Below are 15,888 nucleotides of genomic sequence, written 5' to 3' on the forward strand. Positions count from 1 at the left end.
GGCACTGTGTTGATACATTCTTGGATGTTGTTTTTGTAATAAATTGCTTTATCAGCAAAATCTTGATTGATGAACCCACTTAAATTCTTGACTCGACTTAAAGCAATGTATGCCTGTCCAGCTGCAAAAATCTTTTTTAGTGATATGACTGCTTAATTGACAGTTAATCCTTACACTTTGTGTACAGTGCAAGCCCATGCCAACTTTAATGGGAACTGCTTAAGCAACCCAGCCTTGCTGTTAACTCGCTCTTCCTCTAAAGTAATTGGAGTGGAATTCATGATGTTTCTAGGTGGTGGTGTATGCTTTCTAGTGGTATTCCCAACTTTATCATCATCATCAAACTGAACAAATACTACATTAACAATTGTGTTGTTTGTATTAAGGGCCATGTATGTTACAGTACCACAGACACCATTTACAAGCCCATCAGTGACGTCAATATTCTTAATTAACATGACTCGCGCACCTTTACCTAATAGAAACTTTTCCGGTAAACAGGAATAATTTACTTTGGAAAAGTGTCCCTTTTTAAATTGCATCTGTCCAGTTTGTTGATTTTTCTCAAATTCCTGAGCCTCTACACAAATGTGGTCTGTTTAGTATGCAATTATCTGTTTGATGTTATGCTCTTCCACTTGTGTATTTGTTGGGAAAATGTGTAATGCGGAAGAGGTTTGCCCGGTTTCCTGACTTTTGAGAATATTTAAGTCATTAAGTGATAATGGGGAACACTTGCTATGTGTATGTAATCTATTCTATATTTCTTTTTGAGTCTTTTTGTCTAACAATGATTGTTAATTCTGATTGTGATTGTGCTATTCCACAAATCCAATGGAGCATTTTGTAAATACAATGGTTTTCCTCTCATAGGCGGTGGTTGGAAAAAATCTCCCACAGCAATTATACTAACTTTACCAAATGGAGAGTAGTCACCTGTCTGCTTTATTTGTCTAAGCCTACCATGGACATAGGCTAGTAGGCTGTGGTTTACCATAGAAATTTCATCTATAATCAGTATATGCAAGTCACTAAATACCACACACGTTGTATTTACTACTACTTCTCCTAAAGGTGTGCAAGGCAATTTTACATCTGTCCCGATTGAAAATGTACTATGGATGGTCTTAGCACCCAAGTTGAAAGCAGCAATTCCAGTAGGTGCTGTCAGTAGAACAGAAATTTTGTCTGGTGCAGTTGCAATTTGACATAATAATCTGGTCGCTTCATGATGAATAGCTCTGATTAAATGTGACTTTCCTGTTCCTGCACCTCCAGTAACAAATACATGGAAAGGCTCTGGCTTTTTACCTCTAAAATATATTTTTGTTTGGAGTTCAGAGACCTAAGTAGATTGAGAGCATCTGATCTACACAGACATTGAAACTAGATTCAAATCGATTGCTGCTTTAATTTTGAATGGATAGATCAGGAATTATATCAACATGTTCTTCAAGTTCTTTTGATGAACCTCTCATTTCTTGTTGACACTCTGACTCCTGCTCAGGACACATCTCACACCATACATCTTCAAGGCCACACGCATCAACTAAAACATTGTCGACTTTAGAATTTCATTTTCGTTTTCAAATAAACGCTTTCCAAAATTTTGGACATCTTGAACAATGCCATCATTAACACATTGTCCATTACAATAGTTGTGTTGTCTCTTGAGAGATTCACCAGTGAATTTTAATGTAAAAAAAAACAAAACAACAATCACATTTGCCCAGTGAAAAAGTGCAGGGGACGAACTTTAGGTTTTATCGAAAGTGTGGGGGACACATGCCCGCATCCCCTGCATATTCTACGCCCTTGCTTCAAACTATATGATAACACTCCACAATAAGGTTCAATATATTAATATTAGCCTTGCAAGGGCACAAAGTACGTGTTGTTTCTCTATTATCTTTTATATTATGCATTTTATGCAAAGATTTCAATCATAGACAGCCGTTTCCCCCCAGAATGACGTTCAAAAGAATACTTACTAGCATACCCTCATGTCACCCTCATGTTTTCCCCAAACAGTTGACATCATTTTAGTTTTGACATGTACAAGTTCGTTTGACAACTTGTTTTGTGTTTTTCCTGCTTTAACTCATCTCCGACATTGTTCAAACAAGTTTTATTATGCAAATACATTTGATAATTATAGTCATTGAGAATATATTTCCTTTAGTGTTTTGATGAAACCTGTTCTTATTCAGCATGGAGAACCACAAGGTGACAAAACGGACCCCTCCATTTTTACAGAAAGTAATATGCAAATTTGGCTCTATTTGAAAGACTTTGGGGTAAATTAAAGCATTTTGGCAAGGTGTTCTTCCCCCATGGTGTGTGTTTATTAAAAAAAAAAACATGTTGAATGATGCCATGTTTATTTGTTGTTCTTATTGAAAAAATGAATCTATTAAAACTACAAATGTATTTGAATTACAATGTTTAAATTGTAATTCCTTAAAGAATTCTATTTTAAATTCCATTTTACTCTGTATCCTATTTGATACAAAGACAAAAATGAAGGAATTTATCTGTGCTGTACATGATTCGAACAGATTTTAATATTTTGTTTACTAGGTCTGGAGAGGACAAGATATGGATTCTGTTTATTGTTACTTCAGTAACAAAATTGTAATATATACAGGTGCATCTCAATAAATTAGAATGTCGTGGAAAAGTTCATTTATTTCAGTAATTCAACTCAAATTGTGAAACTCGTCTATTAAATAAATTCAATGCACACAGACTGAAGTAGTTTAAGTCTTTGGTTCTTTTAATTGTGATGATTTTGGCTCACATTTAACAAAAACCCACCAATTCACTATCTCAACAAATTAGAATACATCATAAGACCAATAAAAAAAACATTTTTAGTGAATTGTTGGCCTTCTGGAAAGTATGTTCATTTACTGTATATGTACTCAATACTTGGTAGGGGCTCCTTTTGCTTTAATTACTGCCTCAATTCGGCGTGGCATGGAGGTAATCAGTTTGTGGCACTGCCGAGGTGGTATGGAAGCCCAGGTTTCTTTGACAGTGGCCTTCAGCTCATCTGCATTTTTTGGTCTCTTGTTTCTCATTTTCCTCTTGACAATACCCCATAGATTCTCTATGGGGTTCAGGTCTGGTGAGTTTGCTGGCCAGTCAAGCACACCAACACCATGGTCATTTAACCAACTTTTGGTGCTTTTGGCAGTGTGGGCAGGTGCCAAATCCTGCTGGAAAATGAAATCAGCATCTTTAAAAAGCTGGTCAGCAGAAGGAAGCATGAAGTGCTCCAAAATTTCTTGGTAAACGGGTGCAGTGACTTTGGTTTTCAAAAAACACAATGGACCAACACCAGCAGATGACATTGCACCCCAAATCATCACAGACTGTGGAAACTTAACACTGGACTTCAAGCAGCTTGGGCTATGAGCTTCTCCACCCTTCCTCCAGACTCTAGGACCTTGGTTTCCAAATGAAATACAAAACTTGCTCTCATCTGAAAAGAGGACTTTGGACCACTGGGCAACAGTCCAGTTCTTCTTCTCCTTAGCCCAGGTAAGATGCCTCTGACGTTGTCTGTGGTTCAGGAGTGGCTTAACAAGAGGAATACGACAACTGTAGCCAAATTCCTTGACACGTCTGTGTGTGGTGGCTCTTGATGCCTTGACCCCAGCCTCAGTCCATTCCTTGTGAAGTTCACCCAAATTCTTGAATCGATTTTGCTTGACAATCATAAGGCTGCGGTTCTCTCAGTTGGTTGTGCATCTTTTTCTTCCACACTTTTGCCTTCCACTCAACTTTCCGTTAACATGCTTGGATACAGCACTCTGTGAACAGCCAGCTTCTTTGGCAATGAATGTTTGTGGCTTACCCTCCTTGTGAAGAGTGTCAATTATTGTCTTCTGGACAACTGTCAGATCAGCAGTCTTCCCCATGATTGTGTAGCCTAGTGAACCAAACTGAGAGACCATTTTGAAGGCTCAGGAAACCTTTGCAGGTGTTTTGAGTTGATTAGCTGATTGGCATGTCAAAATATTCTAATTTTTTGAGATAGTGAATTGGTGGGTTTTTGTTAAATGTGAGCCAAAATCATCACAATTAAAAGAACCAAAGACTTAAACTACTTCAGTCTGTGTGCATTGAATTTATTTAATACACGAGTTTCACAATTTGAGTTGAATTACTGAAATAAATGAACTTTTCCATGACATTCTAATTTATTGAGATGCACCTGTATATTTGAAAAAATATTTTTTTTAATACAATAAAATTAAATGGCCAATAAATTGTTTTACATGAAAATCTTTAATGGACTGTACCCACTAAATGGTGAGTACTAAAGTGATTTTACTCTAGCTGTAAACACACTTTAACTGTTAAATTTACACATCTACAGTGATTAGTTCTACAGTACTTTTATATATACTGCAATTTTAATATAATGTCTGAGCTGAAATTTAAAGTAAACATCAAAAACAGTTCAAATGTATGACATATAATCAACTACTCTAATAATTTTTGCTGTAGAGTAAATAGTGTATTTTAATATACGTTATGCAATTAACTACCGTAATAAATTTTGCTGTAAAGAAAATATACTGTATTTTAATATACAGTATGCAATTAAATATCATAATTTATTTTACAGTAACAATATACTGTAAATCATTATACAGTATGAGGTAAATTACCATTGTTTTACAGTAATTTTACTGTAGTTTGAAATACACAACCCTAGTATAATAATCACCCACTCATCTGTCTACACAAATCAGTATTAGCACCACACTTTACATATGTTTGCCATGGCAACAATTTGCGAGGGGCCTACGTCCCGTGACAGGGGGATCCCTCGTGTTACATATTGTTTTGTTTTCTTTCCTAAGGTGGAAATAAATGCATTTTGACAGGAAAAGAAGTATATATAGTGTCAAATTTCAATACTTTCAAAGTCTGTGATTAATCGTGATTAACTACAAAAATTATGCGATTAAAATGTTTAATCGTGATTAATCGACAGCACTAATAATTTCCAAACAGTTTCTCATTCGTCATTCTCTTAACAACTTTGAATACCGTAATGAGAGGTTTGTCCGTTGTGCAAGTACAAGAATGCAATGACAAATCAGAAGTGTTCATATTACTCTATCGCCATATCAGCAACGACAACCTAGTGTTCTAGAATTGTTGTGTTGCTAACGTTCTGTGTATAACTTAATCAAAATTTGAATAACACTTTTTCATGCAAATAAAGTAATTCAGGAACAGTTCTCGTCTTGTTTTGGACATGTAGCCTGCAAAAAAATATTGCACACAAAATAAGTATTTTGATATTAATTCTATTAATCGAAGTAATCACAATTACAATATCAAGGGAAATAACCAACAATTATGTTTTTGTCATAATTGTGCAGCCCTAGGACTTGTTGTAAATAGATCTTAACAGTGCATTCTAGCTGCATGAGATGAAGGATTGAACAATAGAATTTTACATTTGCTAACAGTTCCATCAGTCAGTAGTTTGGCATTGTGACGGTAGTGTGGTATTAAATGATTCAGTCTCTCTCTCTCTCTCTCTCTCTCTCTCTGCAGAACTCAAGCTCTGTGATTTCTCAGCCGTCTCGAGTGGACTGGTCCTCTCGGAGTTTGTCCAGTGAACAGCTGAGTCTCGAATTGGACAAGGTAGAGAGAGAGATCGGCATGAGGACACAGGAGATGGCCATGGTTAGTGAGAATTGCAATTTATAGAGGTTATATTAATAATTAATAATTCATATATTCCATTACCTGTGAATAATTCATTAGGTCACTGCCATTTCTTGAACAGAAAATCCATTTTAAGCAAGGTCCTTTCTAAGAGTTGTTTTTTAATCAGCCTGTGAATCTTGAATCAGTCATCATTTACTCATCTTCATGTCTTTCAAACCTGTATGACTTTTATTTCTTCTGTGGAACTCAAAAGGAGATGTTAAGCTGAATGTTAATTGAAAGTAAATGTAAATGATGACAGTGTTCATTTTGGGGTGAACGATGCCTTTTAATTAATCATCAGAGGATGATTTAATATTTATGCTCAATGATTTCAGAAATCCACCTAGTGTAAAATCATCATGTGATTTAAATCCCTGTGATTAAGCTTGATTTATTTCGCCTCTAGGAGAACCATGATGGCAAGTACAAGCTGGTCTCAGTCGAGAATGGCCAAGACAAACACGCTCTGCAAAGAGATGAGCATCCACTGACTCGCAGGTGAGATTTTATAACATGACCTAAATACACAGCTCTGTCTTTCAGCACAAGTCGAGATTTGTTTTTAGAAATACACGGTGTAGTAGTTTGAATACACGTGTGGTTACGAGGGCTGGGCGATTATTTATATATAGAATATAGATGATGGCGATATAAATTAAGCAACAATGTGAGTCTCACAATCGTTTAATGGGCTTTTTATTGGAGTATGGGGCCATTCAGATGGAACACGTTCAGATGCTGAAAAAGAGCTAGACACATTGAAACGAATAGAACAGAACGCACGTCTTGAGGAGTGTTTTTAAATGTTGAAATTCTTTTTAACTTGGCACGGCTAGGGCTGCTAGAATCACAATGACAACTGCCCCACCGCAGTGGTGAAGTGGCACCGCCAGTGATGTGCACAAAGGCATCAACTTATAAATTCATGAAATAATAGCATATAATGAGTATAGTGAAATATAAGATCCTTTGTTACTGTGTTGTCGATTCTGCATGCTAGAGATGTATTGATTTTAAGTTTTTTAAAGACTTTAGAATACTTTAGATTTTGAGAGTCCCCCAGCCACTGGGGGTTGCGTCAGTAAGGGCATCTGGCGTAAAACCTGTGCCAAGTCATATATGCAGATCACAGATGGTCCGCTGTGGCGACCCCTAACGGGAGCAGTCGAAAGAAGAAGGAGGACTTTAGGATTTTGCGCAACATAGCGCATTATGCCACTGGCCTATCCACAACGCGTGTTACACATCTAGCAATTTCAACTGTGCATTCGCTTCATTGTCTGTGCAGATGTAAGTGCTAATATTAAATTAATGTTGTTGATATAGCTGATTAATGTCATATACCTATTATAGGATGCATTGGAATAAAAGGTGAATAACCCACTAATCGCTTCAGTTTATCAGCTCCTGCAGCTCAGATGGGGCAATCCTCAAAATACTATGACTGGATACTATGACAAAATACTATTTGATTTATTCAAACAAGACTTTTCTTCTTCTAAAACATTGTTAGTGCATTGGTAATATCTTGTAGTGTTTTTTTCATCAACAATTTTTTTTTTAAGAAGAATTGTTCAGTTATCCTCATGATGTGTATTTTTCCATCTCATCTTTGTTAACGGAATCAAAAAACACCATACACTTTTTTTATCAGTCATTTTATTTACAAGATTAATATTGCTTCTGAACGTGTATTCAGTACGGATGGAAACATCATAACCCCAGTGAGGTTCTCTCAAAAACCGGACGATTGTTTTTTTCTTCCCTGTCGAAAAAATTAAAAACATCTGACAATTGAAAAGCTTACAGCCAAGGTAGGACTGAACCACCATTTAATTACTGTCCATCTGTTTAATGATATTTAGTCATGCTGAATATTCAAGTTTAGCTATATATAAAAAAAAAAAAAAGATTTATTATTATTATCTTCTTCCCTTTTTCTCCCCAATTTGGAATGCCCAATTCCCAATGCGCTCTAAGTCCTCATGGTGGCGTAGTGACTCGCCTCAATCCGGGTGGTGGAGGACGAATCTCAGTTGCCTCCGCGTCTGAGACCGTCAACCTGCGCATCTTATCATGTGGCTTGAGCGCATTACCGCGGAGATTTAGTACGTGTTGAGGCTTCATGCTATTCTCCGTGACATCCACGCTCAACTCGCCTTGCGCCCCACCGAGAGCGAACCACATTATAGCGACCACGAGGAGGTTACCCTCCCTAGCAACCAGGCTAATTTGGTTGCTTAGGAGACCTGGCTGGAGTCACTCAGCCCACCCTGGATTCAAACTCGCGACTCAAGGGTGGTAGTCAGCGTCAATACTCGCTGAGCTACCCAGGCTCCCAAGTTTAGCTATATTAACAGATTTTCACATTCTGGAATAATTTTAGCCGCTGATGTTTACATGTTACCCATGTATAAAATAGGCTATTGGTGCAATAACAGACAGCAATTTTAAAGCCAATGCAAACTATTTTTTTTAGTTTTGTATTATGGTGTATTTTGTTTGAGTATTTTTTTATATTTTACAAAGGGTTTCATTTCTATTAAATGTTCAATTACGCACTTTTTAGAGTTTGATCCACGATAAATACGTAATTTGCGTGCACCACCTCCCCGGCCCTGCAAGCACCATACAACAACGTTAACCAGTGGTGGTTGGCCCTTAACCGCCGCGGTTGTAAAAATTTGCTACTGAACAGCCCTAGACACGGCTTCTTTAAAATGAGGTGCACGAGACACATTACTTAGAAAAACAATTGAAAACAGTGCTAACTTTTACAAAAACACGTTTATTGTGAACAGCACTGAGATGTTTTAATAGCATCACTCATTTAAACTTCAGTAGCAAAACGTCATAACGAGTTGGTAAGTTTGATTAATTTACATGAATCAGTTCAAACTATCTGTTCCAATGAATCAATGATTCATTTGCATCATGACTCAAAACGTCCCCACATGGCATTTCTCATATATTTTTACTTTAGTAAAAGAATTTTTTTCAAAATAAATTTAGCTGCAATAGCTGTTTGGTTTAAATGATGGTTCCTCTGAAAACACATAAATATATCTTTATCGCCCAGCCTTTGTTGTTTTGCATGATTTAATAAATCCATCACAGTATTTATCATTCTCTTTCTCTCTCTGGTTGTAGTGAGGGCTCAAATGGCTCCATCATCTTGCCACATGACTGTGGTCTCATCAGCAGTAGTATGTCCTCATTGACCAGCAAGACATCCTCTCTCAGTTTGTCCTCGGAACAGGTGGCCAGCAGCCCTGATCTACCCAAGAATGGAGTCGTCCACTCTTAGTCGACTCTTTCTACCTCAATTTTCCTTTCTACTAACACCATCCCACTCTATGGAGCCCTGGGCACCAATTTGGCTCCTCTATCCTAGGTTCACTTCTCTGGAACAGGGTACTCTCATCACCCTCCAAGCTTTGGTTGTGTAACACGCCACTCATTTGCTTAATTCCGTTTCATTTGTACTTGAGCGCTGTTATGTTAAATAGATAAGGGCTAGATGACCATTTAACACCTGGCAGGCAAATATGGGCGGAGTCCATGTGCCTAAACACATTTGCACAGTCTTGCCCTGTCTTCACAGCAGTATCTGCTGTTAAGTATTTTGATGCTCTGTGAATTACCTTTTTCCTGAGACAAGCCTTTTTCCATTGCCTTGTAAACCAGGATTAATAAGAAATATCCTCAGTCTTAAGTGTTTATCAGGCAACATAAACAGTAATTCGACAGTAATAATGTTGTTTAAATGATCATTAGGGAAGTCTACTATCTTGGTTTTTATCATGCACTACGTTTTTGGTAGTTGCTCTATTGCTTAGTTAGCTTGATGTTACGTTTACACTTGTTTTGTCACATAGTTTACAGTGTTTAAATCAATATAAGAAACATTTTTATAGTAACTGACCTGCAGTAACTAACCTATAGTAATTTATCCAAAAGCAAAGAAAACTATTTCTAAACAGTGTCCTAACCAGGCGCAGCACAAGTTTCCAGCGACAAGCAATTTGTCTGTTAAGGCCCAAGTATACTTCGTTTTTCCACATGCCACTACATCTGGTGCACAACGCAAAATTTCGGCATCAGCACAGTGTGCGTCAAGTATACTAAAAAAGTATCACAAAGCAGTCATAGTGCACATGCGTCGAATCCAAGGCTGAGGCTTGACCGCACGCGGAAAAATGAACTATATACAATTCTGTGTGTGACACAGTCACGGCCAATCAGAATATAGTCCATGTTTAATGCGCAGTTATGTGAAGTGAGATTTTGGTCAAATGAGATTTCGCAGTGGGTGGGGCTACCTAGTGCAACACTATAGAAATACAAACCATGAAAACAACAAAAAACTCAAACAAAAAGCTTTTATAGTTTGTTGCTTTATCGTGTTGTGCCTGGCTAGGGTACAGTGTTAAATTTACATCATGTGATTAGTTTTATCATCACAGGAGTCAAAACCATCTTATCGTGTTTTAGGCTTCATTCGTCAACTTTTCCAACCTGTTTACAGTGTGATGTAAATGTACATTTTTATACTTGATAGTAATGCTTGTAAACCCGAGTGTTTGCTAAATTAACCTTAATTCCGCTCATGCACACAATCCAAAAGCCTTTTCTGATCTTAATAGGGCCCTTTTATTGTTTTCAGTTTATTGCACTGTTCTCTCAGCTGCATGGGGACTTCGATTGAACTCGATGGAGAATCATTGCAATTGTTCTCAGGGATACATTATTTGGCCTCTTTTTTTTTTTTGTTTTTTGGACATCTATCTAGGTCACTTTCTGTGCATGGCTTAAGTATAAAGAGATATGGATATGGAGTCTGTAATTGGTTGGGAGGAAATCGGAAATAAAGTTTTGGTAAAAGGGTTTGCCACCAAATGTACCCCTCTTGTGGGTCTAGTTAAATTTTTCATCCTGAGGATAAGAGAAAGCCAATACAACAACACAAACACATTCTGTTTTAAGAATGCTGATGTAAAAGATCAAACTTCTCTTCACTTTGTTAGTGAAGATACAATCTTCGAAAACAAGCAAAAATTCCATATTCCGGAAGCCTGGTGCTTTATTGGTAGTAGTTTGCACATTTCTCATGCACTGTATCTTAAAGGTAACCAGTTTCAGAACGATGTGGCGTATTGATATTCATCCCAAAAAGAAAGACTTTAATCCTCTTGAAACCACCACAAGACTCCTCCATTACCATTTATCTTTAACTTCTTTGAAGTTAAAAGAACATGTTGTTTTATTGGGCAGGTTTGATTGAATCACATGCAGTATGAGCGACCAGTTCTCCTCACTTTCATTCATATACCAGCTGTGGAGGGGGAATCCTGGTTGGATTATTTCACTTTACATTGCAGTCTTGTGAGCTGTCAAATGTCTTTGAGATAAAGGACATGATGTTTGAGTGTTTGGTTTGGAAAGAGTTGGACCTCTTGTCTTCAAAAGGGCCAAACCACCAAGCAAAAACTGATTTAGCAGAATATTTCCCCACTAGCATATTTGGATTCTGTTTTGCGCCAACTCAACTCTGTGAGCTCTGTACTCCACCACCAGCCAGTTCTTCATCTGTCTTTTCATAACGGATGAGCTTTCTGAAGTTACTCCAGTTTATGTACTAAAGTTTTCCCAAGGCAAAGAGAAATTAGCCATTTTTTTTTTTTCACTTGTGTGCACAGACAGAAAAAAATCTAGGTTATACTTGGTGTGTTGATGGGTATGAAATATTCATAGTTAAAAAATAATGTTGCTTAATGATAAAGTTGAACACAACCCCACAGCTGTTATACTTTGTTCAACAAAATCAAGCATTTTTCAAGAATTAAATATACAATCACCTGTAAGGTGAAAAATCAGGTTAAAATGAGTGTTAACAAAATATACAGTGCATATAGAAAATCATCATACCCCTTTGGAATAGTCCCTTTTTTGTCTTACAGCCTGAAATGAAAACCCATTAAAAAAAAAAATCCAGCTTTATTTACAAATTTTCCCTTTTCACAACATTCAAGTAAAAAAAAAAAAAAAGTGCAACAGTTCCAAAAATGTATAAAACGTAAAAAAAAACCGAGAATAACAGGGTTTGAAAAGTGATCATACCCCTGGATTTAATACTTCGTAGAGCTACCTTTTGCTTTAATGACAGCCATCAGTCTGTTTGGATATGTCTCTACTAGCTTCGCACACCTAGTCTGGAGAATATTTGCCCTTTCTTCCTTTCTTCCATGGTTCGAGTTCAGTCAAATTGCGAGGTGAGCAGCAATGAACTTTTCTCTTCAAGTCCATCCATGGGTTTTCTATTGGATTTAGGTCAAGATTTTACTGAGGCACTCAAGGACTTTGACCTTCCTATCCTTAAGCCACTGCATTATTTTATTGGCGTGTGTTTAGGGTCATCGTCGTGTTGAAGGATGAACCACCTGCCCATCTTTAGTAGTTGAGCAGAGAGCCACAGAGTTTCCTCAAGAATTTGGGTGTACATGGCAGCAGTCCAATGCCGCTCACCTTGCAATTTGACTTGACTCAAACCATTCTGCAAGGAAGAATGGGCAAATATTTCCCAATCTAGGTGCGCAAAGTTAGTAGAGACATGACAAACAGACTGATGGCTGTCATTAAAGCAAAAGGTAGCTCTACGAAGTTTTTCAAACCCTGTTATTCTAGTTTTACATCTTTTATGCATTTTTGGATCTGTTGGCAAAATTTGTATATAAAGCTGGAAGAAAAGGAACAAACAAATATTAGAAAAGTGACTATTCCAAAGGGGGTATGATGATTTTATTTTTGTTTACACTGTATTTAATAGATTAACATGCAAAGGGTAGGAAATGTTTAGAAATGTGTGAATGGCATGCCTAAATATTGCTGAATTTTCTGCGGGCACAGATTTCGTGTGGGCCTGGGTATGCAATAGCATTAAAACACGACTGTTAATTTATCATATTTCCATCAGCAAAGCGATCTGTGATCAGACAAACTATTTGCGCTTTAAATCCCAAACTTACATTCTTCTATGTAGATTACTTCCCTAGTGGTGAGATCTCATCGCTTGATACAAAACACTGTCAGATTGTTGAATGGGGGTTTTTTTTTCTGCTACCATAAAATGGTCTCTTGAGACATCCTACAGCCTCCATAAAAGCACCTATTTTGGTGGAAATTCTCTTAAGTTGGAGTTGATTGCTATTGTTTTTATTTTCGTTGTTTCGTTATCTTTTGATATGGTTTTACTATGGCTTTGGTCTGAGCTTTTGACATTTAAGCAATCGTCAAGATTGGATATTACAATTTAGTTTTGATAACAATTGTTGAACTGTGATTCACAGTGTAGACTAAGAATAGGATGAATTTACACATAATTTGTTCGAAAGAAACAGAGAAAGGCAGAAGCTTTGTTGGTTTGGAGCCAATCAACTGGTTATGGATGAGTAACTTGCTCCCGTTTGATATCATCCACGTTTTAGCAGTTCTCTTCATCCTATATTTTATTTAAAAAAGAAACCTCTGTCTTTATCTCAGGGTTGATTTTCAGGATATTTGGGTTTAAACGTCTTTGCCCTGTTGCGCACGCTTTTATCAGGACTACGATTTTTGCTCAACCACAGGTTCAACACTTGAAGACTGTGCCTTTATACAGATCTGCAAATATTATTGTGTTGGGTGTGTATATGTAGCCAAAACATCTTTATTTATAATAATCAAATCTTCTCAGTCTTCTAAGTCAGCATTTATATTAAATGATCTCTTCAAATCTGCAGGCTTTCAGGCCGCCAACTGAGTACTGCCTATCCTTTCGGAGATAAAGGAATTTATTGCCAGGTCATTTGTTTTTGTAGCCACTTTGTGTTTCTTCATGCAAGTGAACTTGAGTATTTAAGAGTGTTTCATAGTGTGATGGTGATTGGTCCATCTTCTTTGTATGTTAAGGTTTGAAATGGATCAGGAATACAAGGACAGTCTGTTTATGCAGTATGTGTATCTTGTCATAGTTTGTGGTCTTTATTGAGAGAGGGAGTATCATGGCTTATGAAGGTTTACCATTTTCATATAAGCCATTAATACAATCCTAGACAGTTCCTTTGTACTGAAGCAAGACTGTTTTTTGATGTTTCCTTGAATGAAACACAGATATCAACTACTCTCTCAAAGAAGGGCTCAAAATTACTGTGGTGTTGAAATTGTGTATTTTATGTCAGCCATTTGAAAATGTACAAAAGTTTTAACCTATTGTTGCAAAGCAACATTTACATGATCTCCCCATGAGCCAATGGGGATCACCTTCGATTTGAAAAGGGAACCAAAATGTTTACCAAAATGGGTGAATCTTGCAAAACTTGTCAAGATGATGTCTGGGATATATATATATATATATAAGAAAATGAAGCACATTTTTATAACATGACAATGATGCAAATGCCCCCTACCCCCACCATTACTGTAACGCAAAACAAATGTATTCTCATCATCATAAAACAAAAATCAAATTCTCATTACCATAATGCAAAAATCGAATTCATATTATCGCAAAGCAAAAATATCTTTCTCATTACCATAACGCAAACTATTTTATTCTCATCATCGTAAAACAAAAATCGAATTCTCATTACCGTAACGCAAAAATCTCATTGTCATTACCGTTCTTATTACTGTACTGTGACAAAAAAAATTGATTCAATTAATGCAGATTAAAAAAGAAAAAAATATTGCTGGATGACAGGATGATTTTCATTACTGTATTCTGGTAACAAGAATAAAATGTCATATTACAGTAATTAGAATTGGAAGACAATGTGCTTAAAGTGAAAATATCACACTGCAAAAAACAAAAAAAACAAAAAAAATCTTAATGATCCAAAAATAGGCTTCATTTTCTTTCTGCAAAACATAACTTGGGGAGAAATATGATCTGGACATTTTTTTGTGGGATTCACCCACCCAGTGCTGACTTTTTTTTTTTTTAAACAACTTATGTCTTATTTATGATCAGTGTCCAATGAAAAGACTAATTTTCGTTTAAAAAGTTAGTGATTATTGAATGCGTTCAGGGTTTGTTTTAAAATGAGAATGTAGTGCTAACTAGTGTAAAATGTTGTAAACCTGCAAAGATTTATATGGGGAAATAGGAATGGTTAAAATTTGAATTTTGACACTTCGTGCCTGAAACACCCGAGACTGCAGTATGTTTTCCCACACTGATAAATGATTAATGGTACATATTTTTCCCTGGTCTTGAGGGGAAGTATACATTGCACACACATACGTAGGAGGGAATTTCAGTAGTAAATTGAGAAGCTGCAATGTTACTTGGAAAACATAAGGGTTGTGCACACAAATACAGGCTTTAGTGTTTTAGCTTATAGCTATAGGATGTAGTTTTGAAATGAATGATTGTGTGTGTTCTGGTGTGTCCAAACAGAGTGCTGTCCACCTCATTTCTGTCTGTTTGTTCCAACATACTTATTGCTTGCACTCATGTATTGACTTTTTTGTGAGATGGGGTGTTGTTTTTTTTTTTACCACGATTCCTTTCCTAACATTGGGAAATATGATTGCTTTTGATGATTTCTCCCGTATTATCTCATGATAGACTGCTTAAATTAAGGTACACTTTAACTTCAACATGAATATGAAAATAAATGTTTGTATATTATACTCCATTAAGGAATGTTTAGAATTATATTTCTCCAATGTGGATGTAGTTGTAATACCTTTTTTTTTTCTTTGTACAAGAATTCACTGTGTGAAAGTTTGGATTGCATTTTTGTATAATACAGTTGCTTTTCTTATTTGAGAGGGCAAGTGGGTATTACTAACTGGATTTTTGAATTAGATATTGAAACACTTGAAATTATTTAATAAGAAATGTATTTTATGTGCAACAGTGATTCTGGCATGAATTATGAATAAATGATATTGTAAACCATCTCCTTTTCTGGTCTTTTTTTTTTTTTTTTTTACAAATTCATGCATGTTTACACAACCACATGTAGTTTTTTGTAAGTTTACCACTGAACAGAATATTTTGTTGTACACTACAATGCCATTCTTTGTTTGGATTGAAAGAGTTGTTTTTAACAGTGATTGTTTTGATTGGATTCCACATTATTAATCATATCTTCTCAACTT

The 15,888-nt window shown here is 36.3% G+C and overlaps 1 protein-coding gene across 2 annotated transcripts in view; it reads left to right on the forward strand.

The window, feature by feature from the left end:
• LOC127438592 (roquin-1-like) overlaps positions 1-15,685 on the forward strand; it is a 44,213-nt gene extending 28,528 nt beyond the window's left edge. For both annotated transcript variants that reach the window (XM_051694285.1, XM_051694286.1), the window contains exons 18-20: positions 5,584-5,715; positions 6,149-6,240; positions 8,893-15,685. In XM_051694285.1, coding sequence (XP_051550245.1) covers positions 5,584-5,715; positions 6,149-6,240; positions 8,893-9,049 — 381 coding nt within the window. In that variant the 3' untranslated portion in view covers positions 9,050-15,685. The remainder of the gene's footprint in view (positions 1-5,583; positions 5,716-6,148; positions 6,241-8,892) is intronic.
• The last annotated feature ends 203 nt before the right edge of the window (positions 15,686-15,888 follow it).

Source organism: Myxocyprinus asiaticus, chromosome 49, assembly GCF_019703515.2.
Source record: "Myxocyprinus asiaticus isolate MX2 ecotype Aquarium Trade chromosome 49, UBuf_Myxa_2, whole genome shotgun sequence".
NCBI lineage: Eukaryota > Metazoa > Chordata > Actinopteri > Cypriniformes > Catostomidae > Myxocyprinus > Myxocyprinus asiaticus.